Source organism: Rana temporaria, chromosome 7 (assembly GCF_905171775.1).
Source record: "Rana temporaria chromosome 7, aRanTem1.1, whole genome shotgun sequence".
Lineage (NCBI taxonomy): Eukaryota > Metazoa > Chordata > Amphibia > Anura > Ranidae > Rana > Rana temporaria.
In genome coordinates, this window is record NC_053495.1 from 172,391,235 (window position 1) to 172,414,864 (window position 23,630).

At 43.0% G+C, this 23,630-nt stretch overlaps 1 protein-coding gene across 4 annotated transcripts in view; it reads right to left on the reverse strand.

Annotated features, from left to right (window-relative positions):
- Nucleotides 1-1,335: 1,335 nt before the first annotated feature.
- The window catches only part of ZFYVE9 (zinc finger FYVE-type containing 9), a 103,817-nt gene continuing 81,522 nt past the window's right edge, over nucleotides 1,336-23,630 (reverse strand). For all 4 annotated transcript variants that reach the window (XM_040360480.1, XM_040360478.1, XM_040360477.1 and 1 more), the window contains 7 exons: nucleotides 20,691-20,795; nucleotides 17,626-17,776; nucleotides 11,118-11,198; nucleotides 9,035-9,197; nucleotides 8,651-8,756; nucleotides 5,211-5,387; nucleotides 1,336-1,585 (listed from right to left, as the gene is read on the reverse strand). In XM_040360480.1, coding sequence (XP_040216414.1) covers nucleotides 1,424-1,585; nucleotides 5,211-5,387; nucleotides 8,651-8,756; nucleotides 9,035-9,197; nucleotides 11,118-11,198; nucleotides 17,626-17,776; nucleotides 20,691-20,795 — 945 coding nt within the window. In that variant the 3' untranslated portion in view covers nucleotides 1,336-1,423. The remainder of the gene's footprint in view (nucleotides 1,586-5,210; nucleotides 5,388-8,650; nucleotides 8,757-9,034; nucleotides 9,198-11,117; nucleotides 11,199-17,625; nucleotides 17,777-20,690; nucleotides 20,796-23,630) is intronic.

A 23,630-nucleotide genomic window follows, 5' to 3' on the forward strand; every position in this document is an offset into this window, starting at 1 on the left:
GTTATCGTTTACAGGACCGTCGGCACTAAAGATGCATACCTCGGTTGTGGCAGCAGCTGCTGCCGTTACCGAGATATACATCTTTAAAAACAGGACGTCTTTTTGACATGAGGCGGTGGTCAAGTGGTTAAATTAAAGGAGGAAGCAACAAAAAGGCCTGTAGTATGAATCACTACCTGGTGGTACCCTTCCTCATTCCCCCACCATATGAGATCCTTAAGAAATGGAAAATCGGGACAGACCCAACATCTGGACGCTGAACATGTTTGCTTGAAGCCTAACAGAAATAAAAAATATACCCCCAAAAAATTGCAAAAACAAAATGGTATCACAATGAATGAACATAAATAAATTAAAAAGAAGACTGAAGTAGTATTACTTAGCGTTAAATAATGGTCACTCTGGAAGAGTTGTATGTTGTGTATCGTGTCAAACACAGTTCTGTGTAAACATCTTCCAGGACCCACAGTAGACGGCAGTCAGGCCCAACCAACTGGCACCTGACCTGAGCCAAAAGGTGGGAGCCGGATTGGGCACACACAGTAAAACTGATAGCATTTCCGTTGTGACAAATGCTGCAAACGACAGCATAATGCTCAGGTGAATTGTAGACTGCAGTATGCGGTCTTGAAGACAAACATGTAGTGTGTAAACAGTAACGTGTTACCTTCCGCCAGTAGCAACGGCTGGACGAGTTCTGACATTGCTTAACGCATAATGATTTTCAGAGTTGCTTCTTGTATGTAACAGCGTCCTCCCCCCCCACTATGTAGGCTGATGGATAAAGCGGACACATTTATGAGACTACAGCAAGGATAGGATCTTGTACGCTCTTGAATTGTACAAAATAAAAGAAAGAGATATTGCTGGAGCTGCAAGCGAAGACTCAGCCTGGCAATTGGCAGCTGGTTTCATGCGCTCAGGCTGGTTTATGAGATTGATGTTACAGGCTGTGTCTCCTAGCCATGCATTGTACGTGGGGGTTACAAACCAAACAGGACAAATGGTTCAGGGCTGGTCTTGACAGTGTAAACTTGAGTAAGGTGAACAAGTAAAACATAAACACAAGCAAAAGAGTTTGCAGCAATGGTTGCAATGAGGTCAACGTGAGATTCCTGATTGTAATTAGGATTTTCTTTGTCTCTTTTGCACCTACAAAAGTTTTTCTCTCCTCCCTTTTGCCTCATCCAAGATCGCCTTTAAGCGTTTGTAAAATCTCTGGGCTTGGAAATGCAGTGCCAATCAGCAGTCTGGCACCTTCCATTGGCTATGCATAGAAGATTTAAAGCGTTCTGCTGTTCACCCCTTGCATTCTGACCTAGTACAAGTATTAGCAAAAAAAAAAAAAAAAGATGAATCTTCCATGATTAAAGTGCAAATGTTTCAGCTGGCGACAGCTTGTGAGGAGATGCTTGTTTCATCCCTATGAGATATTCTCCAAGATATAAAAAATGAGTTCCATGGTTACCGGGCCCTCACTCAGCTGGCATGTGCCCCCATGAATCACTGGCACCAAGGCACTGTCCAAGTCATGGGTGTAGCGAGCAGGTAGAGGTTGACCGTTGCTTCCTGCTTGGTATCCAACCTGTAAAACAAAAAAGAAGCCCTGAATTCTACTGCACGGTTCTTTTATTAGTTCATTCTTGAGGTCAACACTCAGCCAAAACAAAATACAAGATACTTATACTGGCACTGAATTAGAAATGTTAATTGCATCTAAGCTGTACCCAGAAAAATATACATTTTATATTAAATTCCTCCTGAAAAATAGCAGCGCACTTCCTGCTACCCGGAAATACAAAGAAGATTAATTACATACAGTACAGACCGAAAGTTTGGACACACCTTCTCATTCAAAGAGTTTTCTTTATTTTCATGACTATGAAAATTGTAGATTCACACTGATGGCATCAAAACTATGAATTAACACATGTGGAATTATACATAACAAAAAAGTGTGAAACAACTGAAAATATATTTCATATTCTAGGTTCTTCAAAGTAGCCACCTTTTGCTTTGATTACTGCTTGAATGAATGAATGAATGAAAAATGAATGAATGAATGAATGAATGAAAAACTTATAAAGCGCGGCGCATGCGAACTGAATCGCTTCTGGGCGCTAGTTGTTCGTGTCTCATGACATCAAAAGAGCAGAGTTTTGATCCGTCTTCTGAAAGACAGGTGGTTTTCCTCCAACCGAATGCTGGTTGGTAAAGCGTTCCATAGTCTAGGACCCTGAAAAGCAAACCTTCTTTCTCCTTTGGACTTGTATTTGGTTTTTGGTACCCTGACCAGATTTTGGTCGGTGGATCGCAGAACGCGATTCGAATTGTGAGGTTCTATCTTGTCGCAAAGATATTGCGGAGCCTTCCCATGGATGCACTTATGTGTCAGGCAGAGTGCTTTAAATGCAATTCTGTCTTTTACTGGCAGCCAGTGAAGGGTTCTCAACGAAGGTGAGATTGATTCCCATTTTTTTTTCCCAGTCATCAGTCTGGCGGCCGTATTCTGAACGACTTGCAGACGGGAGATTTGGTACTTTGCGAGTCCGAGGTACAGGGCGTTAGCATAGTCCAGTCTGGAATTCACGATTGTTCCCACCACGACTGCTACGTCTTCTTTGGGGATAAATGGAATAAGTCTGCGTAGTAGGCGCAACAGATGGTGCGCTCCGCTGACTACTGACCCTATTTGTCCGTCCATTGTCATGAAGGTGTCGAAGATGACCCCGAGACTTTTGACTTTGGAGCTAGGGGTGATGATTTGGCCCAGAATGGGCGGGGGTGTCCAGGTTGTTGCCAGTTGACTCTTTCGGCTGGCGTGAAACATAAGGAGTTCTGTTTTTGAACTGTTGAGTTTAAGATAACTCTTAGTCATCCAGTTTTCTATCAAAGAGAGACATTTCTCTAAACTGAGATGATGATCCTTTTTGTTGCAGATGCGAAAATACAGTTGCGTATCGTCTGCATAAGAGTGATAGAGTAGTTCTTGGCTACTGATAATATCAAAGAGAGGGCGAAGATAGATGTTGAAAAGCACCGGTGACAGGGGGGATCCTTGGGGGACTCCACATGACACCGTGCGCTTTTCCGACGTGAAAGAACCCAATTTAACTGTTTGTGATCGGTTTTCAAGAAAGGAAGAAAACCATGGTAAATCACCTTCTGCGACTTCTGCTACCTTGGCTAGTCGCATCAGTAACAGTTTGTGGTCTACCGTGTCAAAGGCTGCGCTTAGGTCCAGCAGAACCAGGAGACAGGATTCTCCTTCGTCTGCGGCCTCGAGGGCATCGTCCCATATTTTGAGTAAGGCCGTTTCTGTCCAGTGTCCGGGACGGAAGCCTGATTGTAATGGATCCAGTAGATTGTGGGTATCTAGATGCTGTTGCAGCTGTTGTACCACTACTTTCTCCATTATCTTGGAGAGAACATTTAGGCCTGTTATGGGACGGCGGTGAGTTGGGTCCTTGGGATCCAGGTTAGGTTTTTTCAAGATGGGCTGGATTGTGCCCTCTTTCAACAGGGATGGCACTGTGCCTTCCTTAAATGCACACTCTTGGCATTCTCTTGATGAACTTCAAGAGGTAGTCACCTGGCGCAGCACCCCATCACTCTCCTTCTTGGTCAAATAGCCCTTACACAGCCTGGAGGTGTGTTTGGGGTCATTGTCCTGTTAAAAAAAAAATGATGGTCCAACTAAACGCAAACCGGATGGAATAGCATGCCGCTGCAAGATGCTGTGGTAGCCATGCTGGTTCAGTATGCCTTCAATTTTGATTAAATCCCCAACAGTGTCACCAGCAAAGCACCCCCACACCATCACACCTCCTCCTCCATGCTTCACGGTGTGAACCAGGCATGTAGAGTCCATCCGTTCACCTTTTCTGCGTCGCACAAAGACACGGGGGATGGAACCAAAGTTCTCAAGTTTGGACTCATCAGACCAAAGCACAGATTTCCACTGGTCTAATGTCCACTCCTTGTGTTCTTTAGCCCAAACAAGTCTCTTCTGCTTGTTGCCTTTCTTCAGCAGTGGTTTCCTAGCAGATATTCTACCATGAAGGCCTGATTCACACAGTCTCCTCTTACCAGTTCTAGAGATCTGTCTGCTGCAAAAGGTGGCTACTTTGAAGAACCTGGAATATGAAATATATTTTCAGTTGTTTCACACTTTTTTGTTATGTATAATTCCACATGTGTTACTTCATAGTTTTGATGCCTTCAGTGTGAATCTACAATTTTCATAGTCATGAAAATAAAGAAAACTATTTGAATGAGAAGGTGTGTCCAAACTTTTGGTCTGTACTGTATATAGGAATAGTCTCATGTACCAAAGGATTTTAATTTCTGTCAATCCAGTCCTGAGATTTACACAACCCTGCAAGACAGCAAGCTGTGTACAAATCAAGAGCATACAAGATCTGTCCTTGCTGTAGTCTCATAAAAGGGTCAGTGACTTTTGTACTTACCCTAAAATCCATTAGAGTCCACTGAGGGACAAAGGAAGTTTTAAACCTTTCAGTTATACTACCACCTAAAAGGACGGCAGTACACTAGCAAACTATAGGCAAGCCCAGGGTATGACTCTACTACAAGTGTGCCTTAGTTTTGTAGCAAAACAATACAGAAAGAATGACCATAAATGCAATGTACTTGTTAAGGTGAAAGACAGACTTTCATAGGAAAGAACACCACCTTGCCCCTATGCAAAGACCAAAGAGTTTCCAATAGAATCAATCAGTGACTTCTGAAAGTTAGAGAGAACCAGATACAGAACCAACCAAATCATAGGGTTACTGATGGGGAAAACCAAAATGGGAGACCCCCTGAACAAAAGGTCTTAACAAAGGAGTGAGAGGTCAGTGGTCTCTGAAACATAATGGAAATAGCAGAGACTTGAGACTAATGGTGCCGAGACCTAAATGCTGGCCACCCAACTGAAGGAAGGAGAGGATCTGTCCCATGGAGAAGGTCCTGGAGTGAAAACCCCTATCCTCACATCAATTCTACAGTTTTTTTGCAAGCGTCCAATCCTCCTGTAGGTGGCAGTATTAACCAAAAGGTTCAATATTTCCTGTGCAACTCAATAGATGAAAAAGAGAGCTAATTCACCTCCCTGCCCCCAGCTTGTGATTGGACAATGAAGTTGCCTCTATACCAGCCTGGACTTCAGCTTTTTACACGTTTGCAAAGAACAAAAGAAATGTCACCTGATCAGAGTCCAGAGTGACCCGCAGTCCCAGTCTCGTCATTCCATCTTCTTTAAGGAGTTTCAAATGTGGACATAGTGCCAGACAAAAGGCTTTGGCCACATTCTCTGTTAATCTGCTATGGTCAGCAGGGTCACTAAGGCCGCTCTGTTGCTCCTCACTTTCCAGGAAAAATACCTATTAAAAAAAAAAACACAAAGCATGAGGAACCAATGCTAAAGATAATATCAGAAAAATAATATCACTCCTTCAAAAGAAGGCTTTGCTTACGGCAGACCTATAACCCTCTACGCCAACTTTTTATCACCTGCCACTGAGCAATATTGATAATCAAGGTACCGTATTTATCGGCGTATACCGCGCACTATTTTGCCCTGAAAACCAGGGCAAAATCGTGGGTGCGCGGTATACGCCGATACCCGCTTTCCCGCCACGAGTTTGAATACTGCGCCGGCATATACCGAGCGCAGTACACTCGTGTATCTTCGGGCAGTCTCTGCGCCTCTCGCACTGACGTCCTGAGCGTACAGGACGTCAGCGCGAGAGTTGCCGAGCCTGCCCGACGATACACGAGTGTACTGCGCTCGGTATATGTCGGCGCAGTATTCAAACTCGGCGCGGGAAACGAGCGGGGAGGACGCCGGACCCGACGAAGAGGACACCCGAAGCCGCAGACGGACCCGACGAGGCCACCGATGGACGCCGCGCAAGACACCAAAACTGTAAGTACAAAACATCTTTTTTCCACAGGAATTCGGGCAACTTTATGGGTGCGCGCTATACGCGCGAGCTCGCTATACCCCGATAAATACGGTATAAAGAGTTTATTTCCCAGTATTGGTCACTGGGCCAGCACCGGAAAGCAGAAGGAAAAGGAAAGGTATTTTTTCACTCTTGATTTTGTTTTAAGGTGGAGTGTAAGGAAAGAGACTAGGAGAATAAACCTGCTATAGCCTTACCATACAGTGACATACAATGCTCAGCATAAATGAATACACCACTTTTGCAAAGTAAGATTTTAATCAAATCTCAATAAACACAAGAACAATTTCCAACATTTTGACAAAACTGAGTTTTAGAGAACATTTGTTTAGCTCATTACATGAAAGTAAGGTTAATAATATAACTTGGATTATAAAATCTTCAGTTTTACTCAAATTAGTTGATGCAAAAAAACACCCCACAGCAAAAACTACTACATCTAGTATTTTGTATGACCTCCATGATTTGTAAGCACTGCACCACGTCTTCTAGGCATGGAATGAACAAGTTGGCGATATATTGCAACATCTATCTTTTTAAATTCTTCAAGAACGCCTGTTTTTAAAGCCTGGATGCTGGATGGAGAGTGATGTTAAAGGGGTTGTAAAGGACATTTTTTCCCCCCTAAATAGCTTCCTTTACCTTAGTGCAGTCCTCCTTCACTTACCTCATCCTTCCATTTTGCTTTTAAATGTCCTTATTTCTTCTGAGAAATCCTCACTTCCTGTTCTTCTGTCTGTAACTCAACACCGTAATGTGAGGCTTTCTTCCTGGTGTGGAGAAAGCCTCTTGAAGGGGGAGGGGGCGAGCAGGAGTGTCAGGACGCCCACTAACACACACCTCCTTTCTCTATCTGCAAAGTAGAGAGTGTCCTGACCCACCTGCTTGCCCCCTCCCTCCTTCAAGAGGCTTTCTCCACACCAGGGAGAAAGCCTTGCATTACGGTGTGGAGTTACAGACAGAAGAACAGGGAGTGAGCATTTCTCAGAAGAAATTAGGACATTTAAAAGCAAAATGGAAGGATGAGGTAAGTGAAGAAGGACTGCACTAAGGTAAAGGAAGCTATTTAGGGGGGAAAAAAATCCTTTACAACCCCTTTAAACTTGTCTCTTCAGAATTCCCATAGGTGTTTGATTGAGTTTAGATCAGGAGACGTACTTGGCCACTGAAATCACTTTAACCCTGTTCTTTCAGAAATGCAACAGTGGCCTTAGATGTGTGTTTTGGAACATTATGTTGAAAAAGTACACAACGATGAAGGGCACGGAAATATGGTAGCATCTTCTCTTTCAATACAGAACAGTACATCTGTGAATTCATGATACCATCAATGAAATGCAGCTCCCCGACACCAGCAGCACTCAAGCAGCCAAACAGAAGGACACGGCCACCACCATGTTTCACTGTAAGCACCATGCATTTTTCTTTGTACTCCTCACCTTTGCGCCGCCATACAGCTTTGAAGCCATCAGTTCCAAAAACGTTTATCTTGGTCTCATCATTCCAGAGTACAGAGTCCCAGTCATAGTCTTCTTTTTCAGCATGATCCATGGCAAATTTTAGGCTGACTTTTTTGTGCATGGACTTTAGGAGAAGCTTTCTTGGTGGCTGCGACCCATACATGCCATTCCTCTGAAGTGTACACCATATTGTGTCACGGGAAACAATAACCCCAGTTCGGCTTTCTACTTCTTTAGCCAACTGCAGTTACCTTGCATGCCGATTTTCTTCAACCCTTCTCATCAGAAGAAGCTCCTGTCGAGGTGTTAACTTCTGTGGACGTCCTGAACGTCTCTGAGATGGTTGCAGTTCCATCTTTGTATCACTTTTGCTACAGTGTTCTGACTGATAAGTAAAGCTTTGCTGACCTTCTGGTAGCCTTCATCTTTTGTGTAAGGACCCTTTCACACTAAGGAGTTTTTCAGGCGGTATATCGCTAAAAATAGCGCCTAAATACCACCTGAAAAACTCCTGCCCAGCATTCTCAATGTGAAAGCCCGAGGGGAGAAAAAAATCTCCTGCAAGCAGCATCTTTGGAGCGATGAGAGGAGCAGTGTGTATACCGCTCCTTCCTATTTAAAACAATGGGAAACCGCGGTAATACCGCACGCAATGCGCCTCCGCAGAGGTGCATTGCGGGCGGTATTAACCCTTTTTCGCTAGCGGGGGTTAATACCGCATCAATAGCCCGCAGTGAGTATTTTGTAGTATAGTGCCCCATAGAAAATGTTGGATTCTGAAAGGAAAGTAAAGATTTTCTGACAAATCTGTTGGGGTGTACTCATTTATGCAGAGCGCTGTATTTGTCGTTTAGTACAGCCAGGGAACTGAAAACTCCTCATCATCAAACAATAGATGCACATTCTGCAGTTAACGCTTACAAGTTTGTTAGCAATTGTATTTCAAAGTGTACACTGATGTACACATGAGCAGCTCAATGTACGCTTTAAGCATATTTTTGTGTTGGGATGATGTAAATATCATGCACATGCGCAGAAGGTTATCCTGGGCAATCAAGAGTCCAAACCCTTGAAGATGACTGGGCGAAGAGGTAAGCTATTGTCACTCATGGCAACAAAATTCCACCTTAATTTTACTTTTTGTGTTAGAATATAACAAACGTGACTTTATAATGGAGAACCAGGGTCCGCTTCACCCCAACGTGTGATAATTCCTACCTCTATCCAGCGAATAATCTTCCCATTTGCTTTATACTCTGAGCCGTGGGATATTTTGACGCTGGTGACAGATTCCAAGGATTTCCCATCAATAGGGCTGATAACTCTGCAAAAAAAACAAAAACAAATCTAATAGAGCACAGTCTGTATACTAGTCTCAAACTAAAGGGAGAACTGCAAGTGGAGTTCATTTTTACTCTTGGCTCTGTGCCTCAATTTAAAACATAATTGTGTGTTGAAAAACGAGCAAAACAAATTTAAGGCTCAGTGAAAAAAATGATTTGCAAATTCACCCACATAAAAATGTTTTATTGCAAAGGACAATAATTTTTTTTTTTTTTCAGACAGTTTAACTCCTGAAGCTTATTTTAAATGCAAGTTTACCCTTTATTGAAGTTCTTGTCATCCTCCACCCACTGCACGTAGACATGTTCTTGGTTCTCCTCGGCATCTGCCTTCCCGCATGTGATGGTGTAATCCTTCATTTCCCGCAAAGCTTGTCTCAGGGCATCCATGCTTTCTGCTGTGATCTGGACCATCACTCCATCTGACCCACCAGATAGAGATATAAAGATGAGTAGAGGAACCCAAGAGAAGGCATGATTTCCAAATAAAGAGGACAAAAAACAAGTACCTTATTTGCCGGCGTATAAGACGACCCCCTAATTTAATATTTTTTTCACGATTTTTTGCCTGTACTCACCGTATAAGACGACCCCCCTTCCAATGCTTTATATTTCTTCCTTCTGGAGCCAATCACAGCGAGCAATGTATTTTATTAAAGAATACAAAGCCTGCTTGGATTGGCAGAGGCTGTAACATCATCAGCCCACGCCTCTCTGACTCTGAAAGCCAATCCGAGCAGGCTATTGTATTTAGCCTGCTCGGATTGGCAGAGGTTGTTACTCCAATCCGAGCAGGCTCTGTATTCATTTGAATACATCGCTCACCGGGATTGGCTAAGCGGTATATACTGTATGTAGCCGAAGCTACATACAGTATTACCGCACATCCAGCAGGCATCCGAGCAGCTGAGCCGGCGTATAAGACGACCCCTGATTTTTGGCCAGTTTTTTTAAGTGTAAAAGGTAGTCTTATACGTCAGCAAATACAGTACTTCTCATAATATGCTTTTAACATAAGCCTTTGCCACCTGATAGTGGGCACTCCAGCAGAGATAAAACTAGGGCTGCAACTAACGAATATTTTCATAATCTATTAGTTGGCCGATTATTGTTTCGTTTGTTGTTCGATTATTTGTTGTTGGGCAGATTAAAAAACACAAATTGCTACAAAAACACATTACATGCTTTTCTGAAGCTTCTCGATTGAAGTATATTGAACCAAAATACAAAATTGCACCGTTTTGCGTTAAAAAGTCCTTGTCCTTTCCAAATACGCAGCAGCTGAAAAAAAAATCATAGTAGTGTGTTTCTGCAAAAAGCACCAAAAACAGAGGTGTGAACGCGGCCTGAGATGTTTAGTAACATAATGGGGTTAAAAAAACAAAAAAAAGTACAAAAAGAGCAAATAATCCCTACTGCAAGGGGTTCATTTTTTTACTGTGGGACAGTGAAAGAAATATTTACAGCAGCCATTTGCTTTTTTGTACTATAAAGGGATAATTTTTTTTAACCCCATTATGTTACTGGCCGATTAATCGATTATGAAAATTGTAATCGATTAGTTGTTTCGGCCCTAGAGATGCTCCCCCTCCCCGTCTCCTCTTTGTGGCTTTAGCATCCTGTTGTGTTCTGGGAAGGCCCTCCACAATATTATGGAGTTTGCCTGTTAGAATTTGGATCTATTCAGCCAAAAGAGCAATTTTAATGTAAGGTCCCAATGTTGGTAATCACTTATACTTTTCTTAAAATAAATTAATGATTTTAACTTGAAAAGAGCTGTCAGAAAAAGGTTTGGCGTTTAAGTGGTTAAACGTTCCTAATTTACATACAGAAGTCAATGTGATACAATGTTTAGACTTAACTTTCCACTAATAAAGAATGTTTTCAAAACTTGGCAGGCTGCCCAGACTGACTTTTGGCTGAGAGCAGAGAGGAAATTCTTTGCATACCAAAGTGCAGAGAGAAAATTATTTTCATGTCAAAGATAGTGAAACCCTGTGTCAAGAATCGCAAAGGGAAAAAGATCACGATAACGATTCTTGACGCTTAATCGTGCAGCTCTAACTGTAAGGCATTCAGCACTTCTATTACTTTCTATTTATGTTGGCGACTGTTGACATAGCTTGCAGTGAACGCTGAATATAGGTCCAGTTTGAGGTGAAATTCAGTTTAAAAAAACATTGTAAAGAAGGGAGGAGGGGGTTGCAATAATCCAGGAAGCCATTGGTCCTCTCTAGAAGCTGGCATTGAGTCAATGGGCTCTGGCTGTTGGTGGAAATGTACACACTGTAAATATAAAGTATTTTAGTCACATGTTTCATTATCGCATTGAAAGCACTTACCTTCTACAATGCTGGACTTGGCTAGGAACCCAGATGAAGGCTTCAGGGCTCCACTGAAGACAAAGAAACTGGCACCAGTCACTGAAACAACACAGAAGAAGTCAGAAGATTATTACAAGTTTGGGGGAAAAAATGGTTTGCCAAATGGGTGCAGTAGTCATGGGAATAAGAATTCAGCTATTGAAAGCATGTATGCATATACAGTAGATGACAGATGGCTACCAAATAATTGCCTTTAGTTACTGTAGAGAACTCTTCTTTGTATTATGTTATCCAGGAGGTTTTCTACTTAAAGCAGAACTCCAGACAAAAAATTAAAACAACCAGTTGTGTAGCCATTAAAACAAAAGCAGGAAATATATATTTACAGAGGTCTGGCAGGCACCCTTGAAAATCATCTTAAAGCGGGGGTTCACCCTAAAAAAAAATTCTAACATTGCATGGAGCCGACCTATGAGACAGACAGTATGCTGTTGTTTTTTTGCGTACATACCATTTTAGGGCGATTTTCACCCCCGGCTCCCCCGCAGGAGTGGGCGTTCCTAATCACAGGCTATGATTGACGTGCTTCCGACCGGCACATACTGCGCGTCACGAGTTGTCGAAAGAAGCTGAACGTCGGTGCGGCTCTATACGGCGCCTGCGCACCGACGCTTCTTTCGGCAACTCGTGTCGCGCAGTATGCGCCGTTCGGAAGCACGTCAATCACAGCCTGTGATTAGGAACGCCCACTCCCGCGGGAAAGCCGGGTGTGAAAACTGCCCTAAAATGGTATGTACGCAATAAATAAATAAAAAAACAACAGCATACTGTCGGTCTCATACAGGGAGTGCAGAATTATTAGGCAAGTTGTATTTTTGAGGATTAATTGTATTATTGAACAACAACCATGTTCTCAATGAACCCAAAAAACTCATTAATATCAAAGCTGAATATTTTTGGAAGTAGTTTTTAGTTTGTTTTTAGTTTTAGCTATTTTAGGGGGATATCTGTGTGTGCAGGTGACTATTACTGTGCATAATTATTAGGCAACTTAACAAAAAAAAAATATATACCCATTTCAATTATTTCTTTTTACCAGTGAAACCAATATAACATCTTAACATTCACAAATATACATTTCTGACATTCAAAAACAAAACAAAAACAAATCAGTGACCAATATAGCCACCTTTCTTTGCAAGGACACTCAAAAGCCTGCCATCCATGGATTCTGTCAGTGTTTTGATCTGTTCACCATCAACATTGCGTGCAGCAGCAACCGCAGCCTCCCAGACACTGTTCAGAGAGGTGTACTGTTTTCCCTCCTTGTAAATCTCACATTTGATGATGGACCACAGGCTCTCAATGGGGTTCAGATCAGGTGAACAAGGAGGCCATGTCATTAGTTTTTCTTCTTTTATACCCTTTCTTGCCAGCCATGCTGTGGAGTACTTGGACGCGTGTGATGGAGCATTGTCCTGCATGAAAATCATGTTTTTCTTGAAGGATGCAGACTTCTTCCTGTACCACTGCTTGAAGAAGGTGTCTTCCAGAAACTGGCAGTAGGACTGGGAGTTGAGCTTGACTCCATCCTCAATCCGAAAAGGCCCCACAAGCTCATCTTTGATGATACCAGCCCAAACCAGTACTCCACCTCCACCTTGCTGGTGTCTGAGTCGGACTGGAGCTCTCTGCCCTTTACCAATCCAGCCACGGGCCCATCCATCTGGCCCATCAAGACTCACTCTCATTTCATCAGTCCATAAAACCTTAGAAAAATCAGTCTTGAGATATTTCTTGGCCCAGTCTTGACGTTTCAGCTTGTGTGTCTTGTTCAGTGGTGGTCGTCTTTCAGCCTTTCTTACCTTGGCCATGTCTCTGAGTATTGCACACCTTGTGCTTTTGGGCACTCCAGTGATGTTGCAGCTCTGAAATATGGCCAAACTGGTGGCAAGTGGCATCTTGGCAGCTGCACGCTTGACTTTTCTCAGTTCATGGGCAGTTATTTTGCGCCTTGGTTTTTCCACACGCTTCTTGCGACCCTGTTGACTATTTTGAATGAAACGCTTGATTGTTCAATGATCACGCTTCAGAAGCTTTGCAATTTTAAGAGTGCTGCATCCCTCTGCAAGATATCTCACTATTTTTGACTTTTCTGAGCCTGTCAAGTCCTTCTTTTAACCCATTTTGCCAAAGGAAAGGAAGTTGCCTAATAATTATGCACACCTGATATAGGGTGTTGATGTCATTAGACCACACACCTTCTCATTACAGAGATGCACATCACCTAATATGCTTAATTGGTAGTAGGCTTTCGAGCCTATACAGCTTGGAGTAAGACAACATGCATAAAGAGGATGATGTGGTCAAAATACTCATTTGCCTAATAATTCTGCACTCCCTGTAGGTCGGCTCCATACAATGTTAGAATTTTTTTTAGGGTGAACCCCCGCTTTAAGCTTCCCAGCTAAAAAAAAAAAAAAACAACAGTGTTTACATCTGCCGTCACCGAAAGCGACGTCATGACATCCCTTCCTGTCTCCTGTAAAAGCAATTAGGCTGCTAAACAGCTGTTATGATGACTTTTACATTGCAGGGAACGCCGGCTGAAAAAAAAGAAGATATCTGAATGATGCCTGCATGCATCATTCAGATATCTCCACTTAAAGTCCAGGACGTCATATGACAGCCTCCCGGCTGGACGTTGTTAAAGACTTTTTATACCATCCTACCTTCACCTTGTGTTTTTAACCTGCATTGATCATTTAGTTTTATTTGTCCTATGGTATTGTAAATATTCACATTCTAGTGTCAGAAGTTTCAGTTTGTGTACAAACATGAGGCATGCAGCAGAGCACAGGTTAATGAATGACCTCGGTCTGTAGTCCAAGAGTCCTTTCACATGGGCTTGTCCGCTATACTGCTCAGCGGGAAATCGACCCACTGATCCCCGCTGAGCGGGCGGATGACAGGTCCATCTCCGCCCACTGTGCAGACGGACCTGTCAGAGCCCCGCTCTCCTTTATGGGGAGATCAGATGAAAATGGACCGCCTGTCTGTTTTCATGCGACCCTCCAGATGGATTTAAAATAGTGTTTCCATCCATGTGGATTTCACAGACAGGATCGGATACCGGCGGAGATCAGCGGACATGTCACCGCTGACATACACCGCTCCATAGAGGTGCATGGAACGTCCGATCAGATCCACCTGAAAAACTGACAGGCAGGACCTGATCGGAGCACCTGTGTGAAAGGGGCCTAAGAAACTACATATCCAACAATCCCTGGGCCTTCTCAGTCTAGTGCTCTTCAGGTGAAAGCGGATTAATTAGATCAGACAAAAGCAGGCAGAACAATTAAAAGAAAGATCAACATACAATCTTTCATCATAATTAGCACAATTTGTGATGGTGAGGCGTAGATTATGACCCAAAAGTTTTTTGTCCTTTTATAGAATAGGGAAAAGCTAGGTGTATTATTGCATGGACATTGGGGAATCAATCCACCAAGACACTGCAAACTACAGCTATAACATGGCACAAGGAATATAACGACACTAATACTTTGTTAAAACAACAAAAACATTTGGAAGTGTACAATGCCTTTAAAGTGGTTGTAGTGGTTGTAAGTGGTTGTAAACTCTGTTACACCACTTGTGCCTACAGGTAAGCCTATAATAATGCTTACATGTAGGTATTGTAACTATATCCTAAACCTGCACGGTTTAGGAGACGTTTACCATCTACGCTTGCGCCGGCGTCATTGGCGCATATGCACTGAAGAAACGGGCCACTTGTGACGTTTTTTTCAGCAGCCGCGACAGGTAGCACCCACGCGCATGCGTGGGAGTAACATCATCGCGGCTCCAGCCAATCACAGCCCGGAGCCAGCGAACCCAGGAATAATGCCGGGAGACATGTCGCCGGTCACAGCGGTGTGTGGGGCTACTGCAACAGCTTTTACAACCACTTTAAGAAAGCCTGGATTTCGAGACTGAAGACTGACTGTACAAAAATTGGTAAATCAGTTGGCAGCTAAACGTGTTAAAAAATTTCAACTTTATTTAGACATAACTACCGTATTTATTGACGTATAACACGCACAGGCGTATAACACGCACCCTAACTTTAAGAGGGAAGTTTCAGGAAAAAAACGTTCCACAGCCCCCTGCGTATAACACGCAGGCACAGTTTACCCTCTATTTTCAGGGTAAAAAAGTGAGTGTTATACGCCAATAAATACAGTAGCTGTTAATATGGATATCAGCTTTAAAATAAAAGCCACAATCTGTACCTCAGTGCATTCTACTTGACTCACCCCATTCTGAATTCCCTCACCTATTAGACTGCAAAACAGCATCGCAGAGGCTGAAAGAAATCTCAGAGTAGCTCAATTGTCTTTAGGTTTGAGGTTGCTCTAGTTTTAAAGCCCACTAAAATCAATGTATTTCTGAACAGAAACTGAGCTACATTAAAGAGGGCAAGTGGTTACAAAAGCTGCAGTATGGTCGATTGTTAGGGTCTATGTCCCAGCTCCGGCGGTTGTGGCGGAAGCTAACCCGTGAATATGAGCTTAAATCTGAATGCTCACCGATGACCTCCTTCCTATGCAACCCCAAAGTGCCAGTTAGTCTCACTCATCAAATGTCGTGGCCCTGGGCCTCGCGGAATCTTTTCCACTTCGGACACTTGGTGGACCCCAGGTCCTGTACGCTGCTCCCGTTCTCCAAGCTTCAATCGCAACATGATCTTCCCAGACAAGTGTTTTATAGCTATTTACAGATCCATCATTATGCCCAAACTATAGCCCCAAAGCCTACAGTTCTCTGCGCCGTCCCCATTTGAATGCATTGTACTTGAGGGCCGCTCACGCAGGGCACTGATCTCGGACATATATGAGAGCCTGAACAAGCACACTCCATGCAGGCCCAAGGCAAACATGCATATATGGTCCGATGGGAGAGGGAGTTGGGAGAGGAGATCCCGGAGGAGGCCTGGAGGGCGGTCTGGAGTCAGGCTGCCAAGAGCTCCTTATGTACCCTCTACAAAGAAAATACCTATAAGATTCTCTTCTTTTGGTACCTGACTCCGGACGTACTCCATAAAGTCTACCCCTCCACCTCTGATCGCTGTGGGCGTTGTCAGCAAACCAGAGGTACGCTCTTCCACATTTATTCGACGTGTCCCTTAATAGTCCCATTCTGGACCTCAACACAACAATTACTGACCCGCCTCTTGGAAGGCACCCATACCTTTGACCCCAAAACTCTTCCTGTTAGGTCTCTCCCAACCAAAAATAGCGAAACCCTACAAAAAACTGCTTGGGCACGTTCTCACGGCGGCAAAGTGCTTAATAGCCCTCCACTGGAAGAAAACTGTGCCCCCATCACAGGAGGCCATTTATGCTAAGGTCAAAGACATAGAGATAATGGAGAAAATGTCGCCAAGACTGTGGGACAGACTAGACAACTGCGTAACCTTCCAGACGCGTTTCGTCACTAGTAGGACGTTATCAATGGGGGTCACGTCCTACTAGTGACGAAACGCGTCTGACAGGTTACGCAGTGAGGTCACCACGCTGAGGAGGAGGGCTCCTGTATGCCGGCCGGCAATGTTTTTATTTATGCCGATATCAAGTGCTCGTTTGTGAGTATATCTTTTACCTTTTTAATAAAAGCTAAAGTTTTATGGAGTTACGCTATGTGCGCCTCTTTCTTGTTTTACCTGAACCAATTGGAGCTGTCAGCCATCACGTTCCAAAAATAGTCTGCCCTCATTTGGAAACCTCCAAGGAATTTAAAGGCCGCGGCTGGGTTATAGCCATCTGACCGTATTGCTTGCCTTCTGGTAAGCGGCTCTTTCTTGCGGTGGAGGGTGCACTTTGTTTTATGTGTCACTTGGTGGTGTGGAACGTAGGAAGTATTTCTGCAAGTAATTAATCTGCATACCCCATGGACATGCTATTAACAATCTATTCACTTATGGATGTTTCTACCTATCACACTTTCAGAGACTGCTGATTTCAATAGACTTATTTGTGGCGCGGCTTTTTTTCTTGTTTCTATTGCCAATTTGTGTATCGCACGCCAGCTGCTGCCTGTAGCATAGAGGTTGGGACGGTATTGGCGCAGTTTTTGTTTTTCCATGACATTAACGCTTGCTTGCTAGGAATTTTTACAATGTCATTCATGCCAATGTCCGTTTGCCATATTTGTACCAATGTTCTGCTGTTTTATTTTTCTAAAAAACAATAAAAACGTTATTTAAAATAAAATAAAAAAAGCTGCAGTAATCTGGAGGCAGCTTATTATATCTGGAACACAACTGACTGAAAGTGGGCCCAGAGCAAAAAGAACCACCCAGATTGCAACAAGGCACAAGTCAAAGCCTTTTAACTGTATATGAAAGTGGTAAATCTCTTTTAAAACTTTCAATAAAATGTAATAAACATTAGACACCAATTCTAAAATTACTAGAGGCTATTTATCTTCAGTATCCACACGAGACAGACACAACTGTCCTCACCTTTACGCGGTTGCTTGTGGATACTGATGGCTTGCGTCTGGTAATTGCCGTCATCATTCTGCACACACACCAGGTGAGAGTCAGCCTTCTGATTGAAGCATGTGCCTCCAGCCAGGACGTGCTCATTCGATTTATTCATGGCTTTCATCATCTACAAATCAAGTAAAACGAGTACAGAAAACGGAATGGAGAAAAGCAGCATGATAACTATAGAGCTGACCGAAACAATACCAGCATGTCCTACGGAGACAAAGCTGCAAAGGATATCATAATGTGTACAGCACAGCATCCATAGGCATAAAACATAGAATATATCTATAAAAAAAAGTAGAGAGAACACAATGTCTTTCAGTGAGACTGATTTACATCAAGAAAATAATGAGGTTTTGTCTGCCCATCCTTGACCTCCATGATCACTGAAGACTCAAACATATCAAAGACCTCATATATACTAGATCCTAACAGAACCCCTGTACTTTTTATATATTTTTGTTTTATTTGAGCCTTCAGTAAATGGCGGACATAAACTGAAAAGAATGAACATGTTTTAAAATGTTCTTTATAAACTCCCATCTAGGAGATAAAAGCAACACACTCTTATGCCGCATAAACACAATCGGACATTCCGACATCAAAACCGTGGATTTTTTTTCGACGGACTGTTGGCTTTAATTTGTCCTGCATACACATGGGGGATTATTTACTAAAGGCAAATCCACTTTGCACTACAAGTGAACTTGGAAGTATAGTTGCTATAGGGCTGAGGGGGACATGCAAGGAAAATAAAAAACAACATTTTAGCTTGCACATGTTCGGATAATAAAATCGGCAGGGCCTCCCCTCATTTCAGATCTACCCCTCAGATTTACAGCGACTGCACTTCCAAGTGCACTTGTAGTGCAAAGTCAATTTGCCTTTCGTAAATAACCCCCACAGTCACAAATGTCGAAAATTCCAAACGTCAAGAACGCGGTCACTTACAACACTACGACGAGCCAGAAAAAAAAGGAAGTTCAATGATTCCGAGCATGCGTAGGAATTTCCAACAAGAACTTTTGTTGGAAAAATTGAGAACTAGCTCTCAAACATGTGTTGTTGGAAATTCCGACAGCAAATGTCCGATGGAGCTTACACACGGTCAGATTTTCCTACAACAAGCTCACATTGAACATTTGTTGTCGGAAATTCCGACCGTGTGTACGCGGCATTACAATGCGAAAAAACAGAGCATGACCTGGCCTAAAACATATGCAAGATAGTGGGGGTTATTTACTAAAGGCAAATCCACTTTGCACTACAAGTGCAAAGTGCACATGAAATTGCACTTGGAAGTGCAGCCGCTGTAAATCTGAGGGGTAGCTCTGCTGATTTTATTATCCAATCATGTGCAAGCTAAAATGCTGTTTTTTATTTTCCTTGCTTGTCCCCCTCAGATTTACAGTGGCTGCACTTCCAAGTGAACTTTGCACTTGTAGTGCAAAGTGGATTTGCCTTTAGTAATTAACCCCCAGTGTCTTCATATTATTCCTTGTGACCCTGCACAGCAATCATGCTCAACCCATGACCCACGGAGCCATCTGATATGGCCCGCAACCTCAAACCTATGGCAACCCACACAGTCTGCTTTGGGTACATGTCACTCTACTGAATGATTGCCAGTCCTCCATTATCCCGGCAGCTGTCATACACAAGGTGCAATTGTTGCCGGCTCCTCACTCTTCTCTTTCCTTCCAAGCACACAGACACAGGAAGAGGAGCCTTTAGCTGAGTGGATTACATCTCATGGCATCCATACATGAATTCTGAAAGTGGATTCTCACAGTTGTGCAATGAGCTTGGTGTCATTTTGGGAGCATGTGAGTGCATTATGTCTCATTCTATCTTGTAAACACATTTATTGCACTACTAGGGCATGTCTTTCCTGGACTGAATTTTGTTTAGATTGTCTACAGTCCTTGTTCTGGCAATTTAAGGGATGACTGCACAAACTCTGATATAGTGAAGGCTGCAACAATGGTTCAGCTGGTCACACCTGAGTGCGAGACTGGGATTAATGGTGATCTGGTTAAAAAAATAAAAAGATTTTTGTGATTGTGAATAAACAGTGGGTAAAAATCCAACTAGGATTGGTCTCACGGAAAATAATGATCCCGATTGTGGTTTAAAATACTCATTATGCTATTAAAAAATAATAAACAATCGAAATCCTGAACAATTTCATTTCATTTTGGCCCACAACCGGTTACAAAATCACTTAAGTGGCCCCTGCTCTGAGCCGGTTCACACTGGGGCGGCACGACTTCGGGGGCGACTCGGCCAGGTGACCTGAAGACGACTTCTAAGGCGACTTGCAAAACGACTTCTGTATAGAAGTCAATGCAGGTCGCCCCGAGTCGCCCCCGAAGTCATACAAGAACCTTTTTCTAAGTCGGAGCGACTTGCGTCGCTCCTATTAGAACGGTTCTATTCACTAGAATGGGACGCGACTTGTCAGGCGGCTGCGTCGCCTGACGAGTCGCCCCAGTGTGAAAGGTTGAGCACCCCAGCTGCACAGCCTGCATGGATTCCTAGACCCACATTTGCAGAAAAGAAAAAAGAAAATTGATTTTTTTTTTCTTTGCAAATAAGCCTGTCAAGCGTTGCAACTATAATCAGTGGGATTGCAGGTGCAGTTCTAGGCTCCTGCTGAAAATTCCTCCAGCTAAAGGTACTGACTTTGAGCTAGAAAGCTGGAGGAGGTGTCATTGTACCAAGAGTAGTGATCACTGCGCTCATGTTCCATTGAGAACTACAAGTACTTCAACTGCACTGGCAGATGGGACTATTTTATTAATTTGCAGATCTCTGTGACATGGCTGTGAAGCCAAGCAGAGCCGCACCGATTAAAAAACATGACAACTGCTACAGGGAGAAAAAAAGTTTGTCACCATGTTACACCCTAAATATTGGCATGACTTATGACATAGGTGGAGTTAGCCTTAAAAGAAAAATGGAAGATTGATTTAGAAAAAGGCAGGAAAAGTATCTTTCTTTCTAAAACTGTATAGCCATGACAAAATAAATACCTCATTGTATCGATTGCTGGGAATTTTAATGCTGGTTTTTCTGACTTCCATATCCACCACCAAGCCTTGAACCACCGGCAGAGTGTACTGGTAGTTGCGGAAATCCTTCATGTGAAAAATATAAGCAGAGAGTGAGAAGGGAAAGGGATGAAGCAGGTCTGCCATGTATTCTTGATTAAGCATTCGAATCTAGGTTTATAAATAGAAATTCATATTTTCATGTTTAAAGCTTCAATTTTATTTTTTAAGAAGAATTAATTTCAAAATAGTCTAATGATAATAGTAGTAGTCTAAACTGAGCGCCAAATATAAATTACTACAGGGTTAATAAATGTACCCGACTAGAAACAGTCATCCATGCTATAGGGTCTCAGAGTCGGATGGTCTTGGGTTTAAAGACTGAACAGAAAAATAAAGATCTGAAAAGGTTTCAACGATGCTATGCCAAAGGACGGCAGACATTTCCCATGGACAAGAGGTCAGCAAACATTATGTAATAGTGAAGGATCCAACACAATAGATAAGAGCTGGGGAACAAGTGAAGACCAATGGTCTGCACACTTAGGCCTATACGTACTAGGCTTAAAGGCAAAGTGGAAAGAGGATAAGCAAGGTGGAAGAATTAAAGGAATATTATCTTGGCTATAGAGATTTTATAATTCAATTACAAATTATTGCTACCTCAGGAGACCTTTTTTTCATCTTGCGTGCTGGTGTCTACTAAGGATGAGCTCCAGCATGTTCGCATAATACACGTGCAGAGTCCGCCAGGAAGTCTGCACGGCGCTGCGCTAATCACAGCCAGGGAGACATTTCCCGATCTCTGCAGCCAAGCATCGGGAAATGTCTCCCTGGCTGTGATTAGCACAGCGCCGCGCAGACTTCCTGGCGGGCTCTGCATGTGTACTATGCGAACACGCTGGAGCTCATCCTTAGTGTCTACATAGAGTGTGTATGTTCTTCCCATATTTGTTTAGGTATTCCCCAGATGCATGCGTTTTCTCAACCAATCCAAAAACAGAATGCCAAGTTAAAGGAGAAGTATATTGGCTGTACTTTCCTATGGATCACAAGAGTGCAGTCCTTTCTGCAATCCTGTTATCCATTTTCAGCCGACAGCGGGCCAAAGCCCACTGTCGACTGAAGTCACAGAGCCAGTCCAAGCTCTGAAGCGATCCCAACCATTTGGTTGGTATACGCCCAGAAACCTGGACCGACAGCTAGCTCAGCCTCTCTGCAATCTGCTGAGAGGCCGAACCAGCCTCTCCCATCCCCTCCACAGCCCAGCGCTCCAGTGAGCACTGGAAGGGCAGAGCAGAGAGACGGTGACTGACAGTCCCCCAGCTCTCTGCTCACAGAATGCTGAAAACTGAGCGATCAGGGGTTTTTGATTGCTCAGCTCTAAGTTCAGAGCTGGCAGGGTACAGATGCAGCATCAGATTTAAGACAGTCGCCAGCTCTCTGCTCACAGAATGCTGAAAATTGAGCAATTAGGGGTCTCTGATTGCTCAGCTCTAAGTTCAGAGCTGGCAGGGTACAGATGCATCAGATTAAAGGAAACTGACCATGCTAGGCATGGAAGCACCTATTATTTTATAAATCCCATAGTTCTCTTAACTCTTCAATCTTATTCTTAATATGTGTGTATGACTGTTGGGGGTGGGGGTCTTTCAATTTATTAAGTGCTTTCACAGGCCAGAACTGATGTAAACGGTTTTCTGTGTGAAGCACAGAGGAGGAAATAAAAGAGGCAACAATCCGGATTGTTTTGGCTGTATATTTTATTATTCTACCTGGTGCTGATGCTATAAGCAGACCACCTAAACTTTGATGCCAACTTAGTATTATGTTTTGGACTAGTTGAAAAATTAAAAGCATCTAAAAGATACCTGAACAAATATGGGAAGAACACACACACTCCATGCAGACACCAGAAGTCACTGTGGTAAACATCTATGCATTGCTCTAATTTTTTTCTTTGTTTAGGTGCTATTGAGAGGCGTAGATGAGCCTTATTGGAGCCAGTACCCAGCGCAAATGAGTGCTGGGGATGTTCATCAATAGCTATGCAACAGGTGAAAAAAGTTTTGGATGAATGTGGAATATGAGAGACATTGTAGAAGAGAAGACTGAAGGCAAAAAAAAATGAAAAGCAGCAAACATACCATACTGAAATGAATGGAAAATGCTGTAAAATCAAAATGCATCTGCGTAGTACGCTTAGAGAAATAACCACTCTCATAGTCCAGTCTATGTTGTTAACATGTGTGAGATGGCCACAGCCTTACACCGCTTCACAAGCCACACCCTTTGACATGTTTCACCCCACCAACCAGGGCTTAGTCATATGACTGAACTAGGAGAGTGGCGATTATTCAAAGCATACCACACACTACTGGATGGTGATATGTGGGCACCCCATTCCTGAGCACCAGCGGGACAATATATATCTTCCTTTTTTGCTTGGAGCAGCACTACAAGTATAAACAAAATACGCACTCATGGTTGTGTTTTGGTGCATTTTTGATTTCAATTCCCCCCTTTTTTTTTTTAAGTTTTTACAGCATTTTTGCAATGGAGCAGTGTAAAAGTAGCCAAACATTTGAAAAATAATCTATTTTCATAGTATCCAGCTGGTATGCGAGTCATGCAACAATTATGTTGGAGACTATGCCAGTCTCAAACACAAGAAAGACCGAAAGTAAGGCTTGCATGTAAAGAAAAATGGGGGCACGCAGCACTAAACTAAAAGAAATCATATCACACTAAATACATTTCAGATCAGGGCAGCCATCGTCTGACTCACAAAATCGCATGTTTATTTCAAGGCAGTGAACCCTCTGTCTATCATTCTTGCAAGTGAGGTGAGGAATTAATATGCAGCTTGCAAGTCAGACAACGACAGCTCCCAACCGACAGGTATTTAGCGTAAAATCATGG